The sequence below is a fragment of the Lampetra planeri genome, chromosome 42 (assembly GCF_965212315.1).
Source record: "Lampetra planeri chromosome 42, kcLamPlan1.2.h2, whole genome shotgun sequence".
NCBI classification, from domain to species: domain Eukaryota; kingdom Metazoa; phylum Chordata; class Hyperoartia; order Petromyzontiformes; family Petromyzontidae; genus Lampetra; species Lampetra planeri.
Genome location: NC_136148.1, coordinates 245,279 through 261,541, shown reverse-complemented (window position 1 = coordinate 261,541; position 16,263 = coordinate 245,279). Strand labels below are relative to the sequence as shown.

Sequence of the window (16,263 nt, the reverse complement as noted above, 5' to 3'; positions counted from 1 at the left end):
CACACACACGTGCTACACACACACACGTGCTACACACACGCGCGCCATACGCACGTGCGCGCTGCGCGCTCTGAGTTGCGTGGGGGGTGGGATCTGCGCGGGTGGCGCAGGGAGAGGAGGAGAAGGAGGCGGTGGTGGTACCGGAGCGATCGAGTCCGGCTGCTGGTGCCACTATTGGTGGCGGAGTTCTCCTTGGAGCCCGAGGCGGTAACGATGAAAGGAATCCCCGTGGCTTTAGAAGCGCCCGAGAAGAGCGCTCTCACCTGGTCACCCATCTCCCGTCCCGTTCCTTCCCCTGGTCCCGTCTCTTCCACCTCTCTTGTCTCTTCACCTCGCCTCGCTCCGTCTCACTCCAAGTTGCGCGACTCCTCCCAGCGTCTCCCCTGCACAGCCGTCGTGTCATCTCGTCTCACCTCACGTCTCACCCCGCCTCACCCTGGGGTCCCGTCGCTCCCCCTGCCTCCCCCTGCCTCCCGCGTCTCCCCGCGTCTCCCCCAGCCCGCCTCACCAACGATCACTCCGGCTCTCGCCCCTTCCCGTCTCTCCCCGTCTCCCTCCAGCTCCCGACTCACCTCGTCTGTCCCCGTCTCTCGCCGTCTCGCCATGGGTCCCAGCACCTGCTCGTGGCTGATGTGGATCCCTCTCATCCTGCAGTGCGTGGGTGAGACGCGACACTGACACTCCCACACACTTCGCTCTTACAAAGACCCCCACCGTGTCGCCTGGAACAGACTGTTGGGGCGAGTGCTGTGAGCGAGTAACGGCACCTGTGAAGGCTACCGGCACTGTGGCACACGAGGGGAGTGGGTGGGCAGCACCACACCGGGCCGCCTTTGTCTCTCTAGTAGCGACGTTGACCATATCGCACAAGGGAAGTGTGTGAGGCTGAGTCGACAGCTGCAACGACGCGAGCTCTCTGCTGAAGAAGCCCTCTCGCCGTGGCCACCAGCAGCAGCAGCACCTCGCTCGACACTTGGGCATCTCGCTCCTGAACAGGCTGCTGTAGCTGCTCCTGTTGCTGTAGCTGCTCTTGCTGCTGTAGCTGCTGCTGCTGTAGCTGCTGCTGCTGTAGCTGCTGCTGCTGTAGCTGCTGCTGCTGTAGCTGCTGCTGCTGTAGCTGCTGCTGCTGTAGCTGCTGCTGCTGTAGCTGCTGCTGCTGTAGCTGCTGCTGCTGTAGCTGCTGCTGCTGTAGCTGCTGCTGCTGTAGCTGCTGCTGCTGTAGCTGCTGCTGCTGTAGCTGCTGCTGCTGTAGCTGCTGCTGCTGTAGCTGCTGCTGCTGTAGCTGCTGCTGCTGTAGCTGCTGCTGCTGTAGCTGCTGCTGCTGTAGCTGCTGCTGCCGCCCATCACACGCCTCTGGCTGTGCGAGCATAGCACGTGTGCTATGGGGAGAGGGCCCATTGCCCGAAACGTCGCCTGTTACGTATATATTTATTTTACGGCCACACACACAAACACACGTGTTGTTCTCGACGAATGTGTGAGTTGATGATGTTGATCGTGACTGTGCCGCATCGCCAAGAAGTTTGTTTCATTTTACGAGCACAAGGGAAGTTGGTGTCTGGGCGTTTCGCACGGTGATGAATCCGCCCAAACATCCCTTCAACTGTTTGGTCACTCCGTTGTTTGGGCAACTTTTGGAAACGATTAATGAAGAGAGGCAATAGACTGACCGGGTGCAGCCTCAGTCGCCTAGTATACAAGAAGTCGTGGGTTCGATCCTGACCCTGACGGCTGCTGAATATGTTTGGAGTTTGCAGTTTGGAGTGTCTCTCTCCCAGTGCTCGCGTTGATTTCTCTTCGGGTCCTCCGGGTTTTCCCTCCACATTTAGAATCAACGTCATGCGCTTCGAGCATTTGGCTGCTTTGACTTTCCAGATAATAAGCCACCTTGTTGGGCTATCAGTTGTGGTCAGGGCACTTCTGATAAGGAGCTGTATCGCTCAGTGGACCTTACCTGGTAAAATAGATTTTTTTTTAAATCAGATGCGCGTGCGTACGAGAGTGTGGATCACTTTGTATAACCCTTGGCAACCTTTTGCCAGTGGTGGCCATTCCACGTTATTGTGATGGTGGCTGGTCTACCCATAGGAGTTTCGCTACTGATGGGGGTTGAATCAACAAGGGCTATGTGATCCCAGCGCGTCCCCCTACTGGATTCAGCATGTCCAGCCCTCGGGGTAAAGACACACAAGGTCAAGATTGGATCGTGGTTAATGTCGTGGATTCCACCGCACCTCGCCATCGCTCCCTTCCTTCTGCCCGAACTCGCAGTCGTTGTCAATGCCCCCACGGAACCTCCCCACTGTCTCTGAGCTGTCCTCGCTGTACTCACACCGCTGACGCCACGCGCTTCCAGGAGCGCTCCCACGGTCTCAACGCCGTTGTCAAGGCACGTGCCCTACTCCTTCCAAAGATAAAGACAAAGGACCCCCCCGCCATATAGCCTCAACAGACTGTTGGGGAAAGTGCTGTTTGCGCGTTGTACCTATGAAGGCCGGAATGGCACACGAGGGGGTGGGTGGCCATCATCAGGCCGGGCCGCCTTTGTCTCCCCAGTGGCGATGTTCACATATCGCACTAGGTAATTTGAGGCTGAGTCGACCTATGGGAGGCCCAGGACCGGTTCAGATCACTGTCATTGTTGTTGACCGTATGCATGTTTAACTTCTTTCGCACCGTACGTAGTCAAACGTGCTAATCGGAGGTGGTGGGGGGTCAGTGGGCGGGAATGGAACTCGTGCGGCCGGCTTCAAAGCGCGGCGCACTCACCGCCATCCACCATCCTTCACGCGTGTCCCCACCCAGAGCAACCGACTCGTATCCCCCCGTTCCATCTACAACAATATCCTGGCATGTTCCAACTCACACACCTCCACGTTGCTTTCCCTGGCCTTCTACTCCTGCTGCTCCGTCCAGAGCATCTGCCGCACCCCCATCCCGACCACCTCGTTCCACCACACGAAACCCACAACAATTCCCTGCCACGCTCCACAATAACAAAGTCCAGCTTCCAAGTTGCCGAGCCGATCCTCTGTGCGCGTCATTCCCAGCATCCCCCGCACGGACCCGTACACGGCTGTAATCCTGTTCGTATGGCCCACGCTGATGTAGAACAGCGGCGATACTTTCACATGGAGTTGGTCAATGGGTCAGGATAATTTGTGTTTTACGCGTAGGCGCAGTGCATCGCTTTGGTAATTATGCCTTCTTCATATAGATCTCTGTGTGAGTTAATGTGTCTTTATGTGCGTCCATGGTTCTGTATGTGAATCTACTGATCTCTGTGTGAGTTTATGGGTCTCTACGTGAGTCTATGGGTCTATGTGTGAATCTGTAGATCTCTGTATGAGTCGATGGGTCTCTATGTGAGTCTATGGGTCTATGTGTGAATCTGTAGATCTCTGTATGAGTCGATGGGTCTCTATGTGAGTCTATGGGTCTATGTGTGAATCTGTAGATCTCTGTATGTAGCTGATATCGATGGAGAGCAGTGGCTGTGCTTTTACATCGAGGTGGTCGACGAGACAGATCATTTGCGTCAGGAGGAGCGGGGTGGTGAATCGTCATCGCTGCCGTGATGATGACGATGATGATGCCTGCTGCACCTCCGTGCGTGTGAATCGGGCACTGAGTCGTTGCGTGTCCCGTGGGCTGTCATCGCTCGCGCGGCACAATGCACGCGTCACCCACGCGTGAGCCGAGTGCGTGCAAAGTCGCTGCGCGATGAACGGATGTGGGGGGGGGGAGGGGGGGTTCACGTCGTCCACGCGACAGGGTTCACGTGGCAGGGTTCACGCGGCAGGGTTCACGCCGCAGGGTTCACGTGGCAGGTTCTAGTGACAGGGTTCACGTGGCAGGGTTCACGTCGCCCACGTGGCAGGGTTCACACTGCAGGGTTCACGTGGCAGGGTTCACGTGGCAGGGTTCACGTGGCAGGTTCTAGTGACAGGGTTCACGTGGCAGGGTTCACGTCGCCCACGTGGCAGGGTTCACACTGCAGGGTTCACGTGGCAGGGTTCACGTGGCAGGGTCCACGTGGCAGGTTCTAGTGACAGGGTTCACGTGGCAGGGTTCACGTCGCCCACGTGGCAGGGTTCACACTGCAGGGTTCACGTGGCAGGGTTCACGTGGCAGGGTCCACGTGGCAGGTTCTAGTGACAGGGTTCACGCGGCAGGTGCACGTGGCAGGGTCCACGTGGCAGGGTCCACGTGGGAGGTAACGGCGCCCGATGATCGCGGCGTCGCGTGGACGCGAGCTCAGCTGATGGAGGCGTCCATCAATCGATTTGCCCAGTCGATGAGGATATTAATTAGACATATTAATTAGACATATTAATTAGCGCATTAATTAGGAGGCACGCGTAGGGAAACGTCAGCAATCACCTGGCATTGACGAGTGTGGGATTCTACCTCTGTCGGTGTGGGATTCAAAGTCTATCGGTATGTGATACAATTATATTGGTGTGGGATTCTAACTCTGTCAGTGTGAGGAAGCAGTACAACAAGTAGGCTGTCATCGGTGTGGATCGTCTTCTCTTTGTGTACGAGGGTTGTTGTGTGTGCTGGTGGAATGGCTGGCATCACGGACTTGGCCGGTTCGACTCCGTGTGGTCTCTGTGAATCCATATGGAGCCGAACCACGGGGAGACGCGGTTGGAACAATGGGGGTAAGTTTCTTAAATCTCCCGTGCCTCTGTCTCCCCAGCAGTGTGAATAGCTTGCTTATGGCACTGCTGGCAGAATGGACTCCACTAGACGAAGCCCTCGAGATCCCCTCTGCAGGGAGCTCTTGAGAGCCCGAGAGCTCCCTGCAGAGAGCCCCCTGCAGGGGGCTCTTGAGAGCTCCCTGGAGGTTACTTTTGGCCGAATCTGTCACGCTGGCTCAGTGCGTCTCGTAAGAGGCGGAAGTGCCCAACACCTTACCCCACCACACACCTTACCCCACCACGCACCTTACCCCACCACACACCTTACCCCACCACGCACCTTACCCCACCACACACCTTACCCCACCACGCACCTTACCCCACCACGCACCTTACCCCACCACACACCTTACCCCACCACGCACCTTACCCCACCACACACCTTACCCCACCACGCACCTTACCCCACCACGCACCTTACCCCACTACACACCTTACCCCACCACACACCTTACCCCACCACGCACCTTACCCCACTACACACCTTACCCCACCACACACCTTGCCCCACCACACACCTTACCCCACCACACACTTTACCCCACCACGCACCTTACCCCACCACGCCCCTTGCCCCACCACGCACCTTACCCCACCACACACCTTGCCCCACCACACACCTTGCCCCACCACACACCTTACCCCACCACACACCTTACCCCACCACGCACCTTACCCCACCACGCCCCTTGCCCCACCACGCACCTTACCCCACCACGCACCTTACCCCACCACACACCTTGCCCCACCACACACCTTGCCCCACCACACACCTTACCCCACCACGCACCTTACCCCACCACGCACCTTGCCCCACCACACACCTTGCCCCACCACACACCTTACCCCACCACGCACCTTACCCCACCACGCACCTTGCCCCACCACACACCTTGCCCCACCACACACCTTACCCCACCACGCACCTTACCCCACCACGCACCTTACCCCACCACGCCCCTTGCCCCACCACGCACCTTACCCCACCACGCACCTTAACCCACCACGCACCTTGCCCCACCACACACCTTGCCCCACCACACACCTTACCCCACCACACACCTTACCCCACCACGCACCTTACCCCACCACGCACCTTACCCCACCACGCACCTTACCCCACCACGCACCTTACCCCATCACGCACCTTACCCCACCACACACCTTACCCCACCACGCACCTTACCCCACCACGCACCTTACCCCACCACGCACCTTACCCCATCACGCACCTTACCCCACCACGCACCTTACCCCACCACGCACCTTACCCCACCACGCACCTTACCCCACCACACACCTTACCCCACCACGCACCTTACCCCACCACGCACCTTACCCCACCACGCACCTTACCCCACCACACACCTTACCCCACCACACACCTTACCCCACCACACACCTTACCCCACCACACACCTTACCCCACCACGCACCTTACCCCACCACGCACCTTACCCCACCACGCACCTTACCCCACCACGCACCTTACCCCACCACGCACCTTACCCCACCACGCACCTTACCCCACCACGCACCTTACCCCACCACGCACCTTACCCCACCACACACCTTACCCCACCACACACCTTACCCCACCACGCACCTTACCCCACCACGCACCTTACCCCACCACGCACCTTACCCCACCACGCACCTTGCCCCACCACGCACCTTACCCCACCACGCACCTTACCCCACCACGCACCTTACCCCACCACACACCTTACCCCACCACGCACCTTGCCCCACCACACACCTTGCCCCACCACGAACCTTACCCCACCACGCACCTTGCCCCACCACGCACCTTGCCCCACCACGAACCTTACCCCACCACGCACCTTACCCCACCACACACCTTACCCCACCACGCACCTTGCCCCACCACGAACCTTACCCCACCACGCACCTTGCCCCACCACGAACCTTACCCCACCACACACCTTACCCCACCACGCACCTTGCCCCACCACACACCTTGCCCCACCACGAACCTTACCCCACCACGCACCTTACCCCACCACACACCTTGCCCCACCACACACCTTGCCCCACCACGAACCTTACCCCACCACGCACCTTGCCCCACCACGCACCTTGCCCCACCACACACCTTGCCCCACCACACACCTTACCCCACCACGCACCTTACCCCACCACGCACCTTGCCCCACCACGCACCTTACCCCACCACGCACCTTGCCCCACCACGCACCTTACCCCACCACACACCTTACCCCACCACACACCTTACCCCACCACGCACCTTACCCCACCACGCACCTTGCCCCACCACGCACCTTACCCCACCACACACCTTACCCCACCACTCACCTTACCCCACCACACACCTTACCCCACCACACACCTTACCCCACCACGCACCTTGCACCACCACGCACCTTACCCCACCACGCACCTTACCCCACCACACACCTTACCCCACCACACACCTTACCCCACCACACACCTTACCCCACCACACACCTTACCCCACCACGCACCTTACCCCACCACGCACCTTGCCCCACCACGCACCTTACCCCACCACACACCTTACCCCACCACGCACCTTACCCCACCACACACCTTACCCCACCACACACCTTACCCCACCACGCACCTTGCACCACCACGCACCTTACCCCACCACGCACCTTACCCCACCACACACCTTACCCCACCACGCACCTTGCCCCACCACGCACCTTACCCCACCACGCACCTTGCCCCACCACGCACCTTACCCCACCACGCACCTTGCCCCACCAAACACCTTACCCCACCACGCACCTTACCCCACCACGCACCTTGCCCCACCACACACCTTACCCCACCACGCACCTTACCCCACCACGCACCTTGCCTCACCAAACACCTTACCCCACCACACACCTTACCCCACCACTCACCTTACCCCACCACACACCTTACCCCACCACACACCTTACCCCACCACGCACCTTGCACCACCACGCACCTTACCCCACCACGCACCTTACCCCACCACACACCTTACCCCACCACACACCTTACCCCACCACACACCTTACTCCACCACACACCTTACCCCACCACGCACCTTACCCCACCACGCACCTTGCCCCACCACGCACCTTACCCCACCACACACCTTACCCCACCACGCACCTTACCCCACCACACACCTTACCCCACCACACACCTTACCCCACCACGCACCTTGCACCACCACGCACCTTACCCCACCACGCACCTTACCCCACCACACACCTTACCCCACCACGCACCTTGCCCCACCACGCACCTTACCCCACCACGCACCTTGCCCCACCACGCATCTTACCCCACCACGCACCTTGCCCCACCAAACACCTTACCCCACCACGCACCTTACCCCACCACGCACCTTGCCCCACCACGCACCTTACCCCACCACACACCTTACCCCGCCACGCACCTTGCCCCACCACGCACCTTACCCCACCACGCACCTTGCCCCACCAAACACCTTACCCCACCACGCACCTTGCCCCACCACGCACCTTACCCCACCACGCACCTTGCCCCACCAAACACCTTACCCCACCACGCACCTTACCCCACCACGCACCTTGCCCCACCACGCACCTTACCCCACCACACACCTTACCCCACCACACACCTTACCCCGCCACGCACCTTACCCCGCCACGCACGATCTGCTGCAGATCGACTCACTGCGGTGTCAACATCTCATACTGCTGGTGGGGGGGTGGGGGTCACAGGGCACCCACCCCCTCGTGTGCCGGAGGAGTGGGGGGGTGTTTAAGAAATTGTATCGCCCATTCTTTCAGCTGCCGCGCAGGGAGATCGGTCAGGCGACGTTTGGATTGCAAGTCCAGCGCGCTGACCGCTCTGGCCCACGAAACGCAGCCCGTCGTGTGAACAGGATTAGTCTGCAGAATCGATTCAGTCTATTTCTCGGACTTCAAAATTAAATTCGGTTGTTTGGGATTTGGCACGAAACAAAGTTAATGTGGTGAATTATGCGTGCGCGAGATTTGTCTGATCTCGGCGAATTGAAAATGAACGATGACCACACTCTGACGCGGATTGGCCCTTCACTGGAAAACGCCCCTGCAGATCCACGGACTGGAACGCACGTGCACGCGCGCGTGTGTGTGCGCGCGTGCACGTGCGTGGGGATTGCGGACGAGTGGACGTCGTTTGAGATCCACCTCTACCTATGGTCACGAGCAATACGCAAGGCCGTTTTTAGAATTCCCTCCCCCCCATACTTGCGAATTAATCAAAAGTTTATCGCTTGCCAAATATATATTCAATTCCCTTTGTATGCACGCGGTACGCGTGTGCGCGTGTGTGGGTCGACTCAACTTCAAACGAGTACCTGGTGCGGTGTGTAAACATCGCCACTGGGGAGACAAAGGCGGCCGGGCGTGGTGCTGGCCACCTCGTGTGTCGTGCCGGCCTTCATAGGTGCTCGCTGGGAGCACTTGCCCCAACAGTATGTTAAGGATATACGGGGGATCTTTGTCTCTGTGTACGTGTGTGTACGTGTGTATGCGTGTGTATGCGTGTGTCTGCGGGGGAGCGGTGGTGCAGTGGTTAGCAGGCTGCACTACAAACCTAGCGACCCGAGGTCGATTTATGCTCACGGTCAACATCACTGACGATTATCTAAAACAGTTCTGGGCCACCCCTAGGTTGACTCAGCCTCAAACGAGTACCTGGTGCCATGGTGGGTAAACATCGTCACTGGGAAGACAAAGGTGGTCGGGCGTGGTGCTGGCCAACCACCCCCTTGTGTGCTGGCCTTTATCGGTGCTCGCTTATCGCACTTTCCCGAACAGTCTGTTCATGCTCCACGGGGGGATCTTTGCCTGCGTGTGCGTGCAAGTGAGTGCGGATATGAAAACGCGTGTCTGTGTGTGCATTTTACATAATTCTCTAATGTGATTATTCATACGTTTGTGTAAATCTAATTTAATTGGATAAACACATGAGCTGGCTGCTCAAATTCAGCTTTAACCCTTTACAAGTGGGACTGCTGTACTTCTTACTCGCAGAGGCGCAGCGGCACGGTGGTGGAGATGTTCACCACCTCGCCTGGTACGCAAGAGGTCGGGGGTTCGATCCCGACCTTGACGCCTGCTGCTGCTGCTGTATGTTCCGAGTTTGCGTGTCTCTCTCGCTCCCCGTGGTCGTGTGGACTTTTTTCTCCGGGTCCTGTGGGTTTTCCCTCCACATATAGAAACGTACATTTTAGATTATTTAGATTATTTTGCTGCAATACATTTCCACGTGATAAGCCAATTTGTTGAGCTATCATTTGTGATTGCCAGGTCACTTCTGAAAATATTGTAATACCTCAGTGAGCTTTACCTGGTGAGATAAAACAAATGTTTCGTTTTATTTGTCTATATTTGTAAGTGATTTGTTAAAAATGTCCTGGACTTTTCACTGCTATCGTGTTTCTGTGATGCTTGTTGTGGTAACGTTCTGATCCGCCCCTACTGTACATCTGTGAAAAAGAGCTTTATAGAGCATCGGATTCCTCCTCCAGTAATAAATACAGATTCTGATTCTGCTCGTCACGACACACTGAGCCGGTGTGGCTGGAACGTTCACGTGGCTCGTAATGAATCATAATCTTTATTTATCCAGATGACCATCAAGGATATGGACTTTGAGGGACATCCTACAGCCCATTGTGCCGTAGTTCTTCACCAGAGTCTCAACCAGCTCCACGTAGTCTTCGACCTCGTGATTGCCCAGGAAGCCACGAACCACTGCGACAAAGCTGTTCCAGGCCACTTTCTCCTTGCTAGTGAGCTTCTTCGGGAATGCATTGCACTCCAGGATCTTCTTTATCTGTGGTCTGACGAAGACACCGGCTTTGACCTTTGCCTCCGACAGCTTAAGGAAAAAGTCTTGAAGGTACTTGAAGGCTGCCGACTCCTTATCTTGAGCTCCGACAAATTGTTTCATTAGGCCCAATTTGATGTGCAGTGGTGGCATCAGCACCTTCCGGGGGTCCACCAGTGGCTCCCACTTGACGTTGTTCCTCCCCACAGAGAACTCGATCCGCTGTGTCCAGTCCTGCCTGTGGTAGTGCGCCTTGGTGTCCCTGCTGTCCCAAAGGCAAAGACAGCAGTGAAAATTGGTAAAACCACCTTGGAGACCCATCAGGAATGCCACCATTTTGAAGTCTCCGATGACCTCCCAGCCGTACTCATCATACTTCAAGGCGTCCAGCAAGGTCTTGATGCTGTTGTAATCCTCTTTGAGGTGCACCGAGTGAGCCAGGGGAAGAGACGGGTACTTGTTACCATTATGGAGCAGCACGGCTTTGAGGCTCCTGGATGAGCTGTCAATGAAGAGGTGCCACTCATTCTGGTTACAAGCGATTTCGATTGCCTCGAACCGACTGGTCACATTGTGGCAGAAGCAGAGCCCATCTTGACGTGTGAAGAAGCTGCAAAAAGGTTGGTGACGCTTCCTCTGATCTGCGACTTGCACATTTTCATCCAACAAGTTCCACTGCTTGAGACTAGACCTCAAAAGTTCGGCATTGGACTTGGTGAGACCAATATCTCTGATCAAATCGTTGAGGTCTTTTTGGTTGGGGTACTATGGGTTTCTCTCCTCAGCTCCACCTCTGAAATTGTCATCTGGATCTACAACGTCTTCCTCGCTCTCTGACTTGCTGTTCTCTTCTAAAGACGGCTGCTCTCTCTCTGGAGGAGTGGGTACGGGGAGCTCATGGCAGTGTGGCACCGGGGCGATGGATGAAGGAAGGTCCGGATACGTGATAGCAGGTGCATTCTTGCCAGTCCGACGTTTGTAAGGGTCCACCAGAAGTAGCAGTTGCTTGAGTGGTCAGTGGGTTCTCACAAAATTCTTGGGATAGCGAACTTCATGGCTCTCTTTTCTCCTCTGTACCATCCTACAAAAATACATTTATTTCACCCATGACTAATGTGCAATAGATTATCGCAACATGTTTCATACGTGATATAGTTTTTTCAATAACATTGAAAATTGTAAACTATTTTAAAAGAAAAACATTTTTACAATTTATTTTTTAAACAAATTTTATAACATAAAATTCCGAGCAACAATTGTCCATCTTACCTTGCAGAGTTTGTTTGCATTTCTCGCAGGTGAAATAAGGTGCCCAGGGTTTGTCTTTATCCCCGACATGCATGCCGAAATATTCCTTGTAGGCCTCACACATCTTAGCAGATGCTTCCACAGAGTACTTTTTGTTCTTGTCTTGATAAATTGGCCGCAGACATCGCAAAATGCGTCTGCCGGATGCTTGCAGCCTCTTGATGCCCTCTCAGAAAAATGCAGATTTGTAGCCACTTAGGCATCTGGAACTAAGGCCCCTGTATTTATACTACTATTTATATTACTGGAAAGTTCTAGAATGTTCTAGAAGTTACTCCAAGTTTACTCAGCACTGAATCTATCTGGAATGTTCTGGAAAATAGGTAAATTTCAAAGTATCACTGTCCTGGTCACAAAAGCAAAGTTTGTGGGGAATAATAGCCATTTTATGTCCTTTTGATGCATAAGCAATTAGGAAATAACACTTCCTACTACCCAGGAACAAAACAAATATGTTGCACAGTGTAATCCACGAGAAGCCAAATAACCCCAGCACCTTCGTCTTGGTGATGGTCGGCGTTTGTAAACCCGATGCCATTACGGTGCGTTTATGTTTACATTAAACCTGTCTTTTGTTTTGTTTACGCTGGGTAAACTCAAAGTGGCTTCTGACTCAAAGGTGCACGCGTGACGACGGCGCTCATCTTTTGTTTAAAGCCCTGAGCCAGTGTTGGAAATTCCACATTACTGTGGCGGGCTCAGTCTCTCCATAGGACAACCTCGGATAACTTCCCCAAAGCAAGTGGTATCTATTTTATTGAGTCAATTCGCAGCAAGCCGGGATATGAGCATCGCAGCCGTCCGAAGTCATGCCACGTGGGTCTCGCCCTAGCTGAGGCCAACATCACCCACAATGCAGCCCGTCCCAGCGAATCTCGGAAGCTCAGCAGGTGTTGAGCCTGGAGAGTGATTGTAGATGTGTGACTAACACCGTGCATACAACACGTGTCGTGGACAGTAGGGGGTAGTGTTGGTTTGTACCCTCCTTGCCCCCCCCCCGCGCCGCCCCCCCCCCCCACCAAGCCCGCCCTGACTAACGTGCTGAATGAAGTATCGTCATATAAACTAAACTTTTAATTTTACCAGGTAAGGCCCACCGAGATATATCGCTGTTTTTCACAAGCGACATCGCTATCACAAATGATAGCTCAACGAAGTGGCCTATCATCACGTGGAAATGTACAAGAACCAAATACTCTAAACTCACTATCCTCACGGGGTAGGGAGGCCCCCATCCAGCAGTGGATCGACGTATGGGCTCTCCACGCCCTTCTCTAACCACAGGGGTGCGATGCAGCGAGTGTGGTCGTCTTCATTGTTCACCCAGGTGAGCCTCACTGAGGCTCAAGACTACTTTGTAGGAGGGTCCTTCTTGTGGATGTTTGGTCAGTTTGTGTTATTTGGGTGTGTTTGCACGTGCGTGTGTGTGTGTTTGCGAGTACTCAAGGGGAGCGGTGGTGCAGTGGTTAGCACGCTGCGCTACGAACCTGGCTGCCCGAGTTAGATTGTTGCTCACGGCCAACACCAGTGACGACTGTCTGAACCGGGTCTGGGCCTCCCCTAGGTCACCTCAGCCTCAAATGAGTACCTGGTGAGATGTAAATATCGCCACTCGGGAGACAAAGGCGGCCGCGTATGGTGCTAGCCACACCACCCCCTCGTGTGCCGTCCCGCGTCTTCATGGGGCCAGTCTTTCACAGCGACTTGCCCCAAGAGCCTGGCGAGGCTAAACGAGGGACCTTTGTCTTTGTTGTGAAAATCCAAACCGATTTCACATATTTAGAAATCAATGGCTAGAAAGCCTCTTGGCTGACGCTCCTGAATGTTAATTCATTTCATTTTCTGGTGGTGACAGACACACTCGTTTGCTTATTTATTTTGTTACCTATTTGAACATTTTTAATCTCTTGCTTAATTCTCAAGTAATTTACAATTCTCAGTCTCGCTTCTGAAGGGTCATCATCAACCTGTTTTGAAATCTTCTTCTCCCTGCTGGCGATCCCCCACCCCACCCCCGCCCCCCGCCCCCTCCCTGCCTCTCACCTCTCCCTCCGCTCACTCCTCCTGCCCTGGGCCACCTCCACCACCACCTCCACCACCACTCCTCCTGCCCTGGGCCACCTCCACCACCACTCCACGGTCCCCCTCACCCTGCTGGCTCGTGGCTCCGACCCGCCTCTGCCCACCCCTGGCCTCTCCACCTCCACCCTGGTGCCTCCACGTCCATCACATTTCTTTGGATGTTTTCGTTGTTCTCTCTTATAATGCGGTGGTAACAACGCCAGCGGTGATTTGTGTGTGTGGGGAGCGGTGGCGCAGTGGTTAGCGCACTGCGCTACAATACCACACAACAGTCCCGCTGCCCGGCCCCGTTCGAGAGGAAGGGGCTGGAGCCGTGCCTCTTGGCCCTTCTATGAAGGCAAGCATGGCCATCCCGTGTCTGTGCGCGTGTGCAATTAGAACGACGTATTAATGCGTCTCCGCCGTCCGTGGCATGGAGTAAACACGAACAAATGTGCGTTTGTTTTAACTGCTGACAGCGCAATTAGAACATTAATTAGCAACAACAACAACAACAACATATTTGCTAAATATACCGCGCGCTGAGCACGCGGAAAGCGCAGTGCGCGTGGGCGAGCGCGGCTTCGTCTCCAAGGCACAACGAGACCCACGTGACGCGAAGGCAAAGATCGCCCCGCGATAGCCCTCAACAAACAGACCGCTGGGCACCTCTGAAGGCCGCACCACGGCACCACGAGGGGTGGTGGGTGGCCAGCACCGCGCCCCTCCTGCCGGCCGCCTTTGTCTCCCCCGCTGCTGATTGTTTTGCTATTGGTTACGAAAGCCTACGTGTACGTAATTGTGGAGTTTGTTATTTCATTAATGTTTTGGCAGCGATATCAATCCATATTATTAAATTGTTTACAGAGTTGACTTGACCCACAATAATCGCTATTTTATAATTAAAAAACAGCCGATACGATCATCGTGGATGCCATCTCGTGCGGCGTATCGTAGCATCGCGGATGGAAGCGCCTCTGTGCCTCCACGCTCGGCCACAGCGTGTGTTTATACTGGAGGAATCCGATGAGCTATAAAGCTTTCTTCATATGGGTCCAGTAGAAGCCAACAAACAAAATCAGAGCTCCGGTCGCCCAGGTGAGCAGCGGTCGGCTAGTGGTCAGTGCACCGTGCAACGCTCCCGGCGACTCGAGATCGGTTCCCGGTCATGACCAAAAACAGAACCGGTCCTGGGCCTTTCAATGACTCGGCCTCAAGTGAGTAGCCTGTGTGGTGTGTGCACATCAGCATTGGGGAGACAAAGGCGGCCGGGCGTTTGTGCTAACCCCCCCCCTCAAGTGCTGTGCCAGGTGCCCGCTAACAGCACGTGCCCCAACAGTCTGTCAACGGCTATCTGGGGCCTCTTTGTCTGTGTCCCTGTGATTAGCTGTGCGCGTGGCTTCATGGAGTCAAACCTATTTTGAGAGTCCAGGTGGCGTAAACAATCATCGCTCTTCTCTCTCGGTGGGGAAACATTCGTGTCCCTGACTCCCACGTCCTTTCCCTTCCTCCTCGCAAACTTTCCTGTTTCAGTTCAGAGAGAGGGGGTGGGGGGGTGGTAAAGCGAAAGGTGCAGCCCTGAAACTGCCCGCGAGCCCCACTGCTGGCTTGATGAGCCCCATCCAGAGGTGTAATTTGTGAGCTCCTCTTCCGTGCCGTGCAGACGTCTTTAAGGAATTCGAGAGTACCCACATTTGTGCCCCACCACACGCGACCTGTAAAACGACTGTGGCGTTCCTGGGTGGAGAAAGGCGGTGGGGTGGATGGGGGTCGCGGAGGAGTTCCCTGCCCCTAAGCGGCCCCAGCGCACGGCCCAGAGCCTTCACCACCACCACCGCCGCCCCTGCCGCCACCGCCACCACCGCCACCACCGCCACTGCCACTGCCGCCACCGCCACCACCGCCACCACCGCCACCACCACCGCCACCCTCACCGCCACCACCACCGCCACCGCGGCCACCGCCGCCACCACCACCGCCACTGCCGCCACCACCGCCACCACCGCCACCACCACCACCACCGCCACCATCACCGCCACCACCACCGCCACCCTCACCGCCACCGCGGCCACCGCCGCCGCCACCACCGCCACTGCCGCCACCATACACGTGGGTGGAATCCCACATGTATGTATGTCCTTGGCTATGAGGGCTAACTCAAAACTCTGCACAGATGCCCCTTTGCATCCCAGCGAGTTTGTGCGGAGCTACGAGGTGACCGGGAGATGGCATGAAAAATAGATTCCAGAATGCACTGCTGTGTGATCTGCAATCCAGCTCCTAACCCAAGCCTATAAACACGCGGTGTTTACAGGCAGGCTTCCATCCGAGCGCTAAC

The 16,263-nt window shown here is 55.9% G+C and overlaps 1 protein-coding gene across 1 annotated transcript in view; it reads left to right on the top strand.

The window, feature by feature from the left end:
- The window catches only part of LOC144732227 (uncharacterized), a 33,239-nt gene that overhangs the window by 414 nt on the left and 16,562 nt on the right, over positions 1 to 16,263 (top strand). The window contains exon 2 of the mRNA XM_078613626.1: positions 561 to 661. Coding sequence (XP_078469752.1) covers positions 561 to 661 — 101 coding nt within the window. The remainder of the gene's footprint in view (positions 1 to 560; positions 662 to 16,263) is intronic.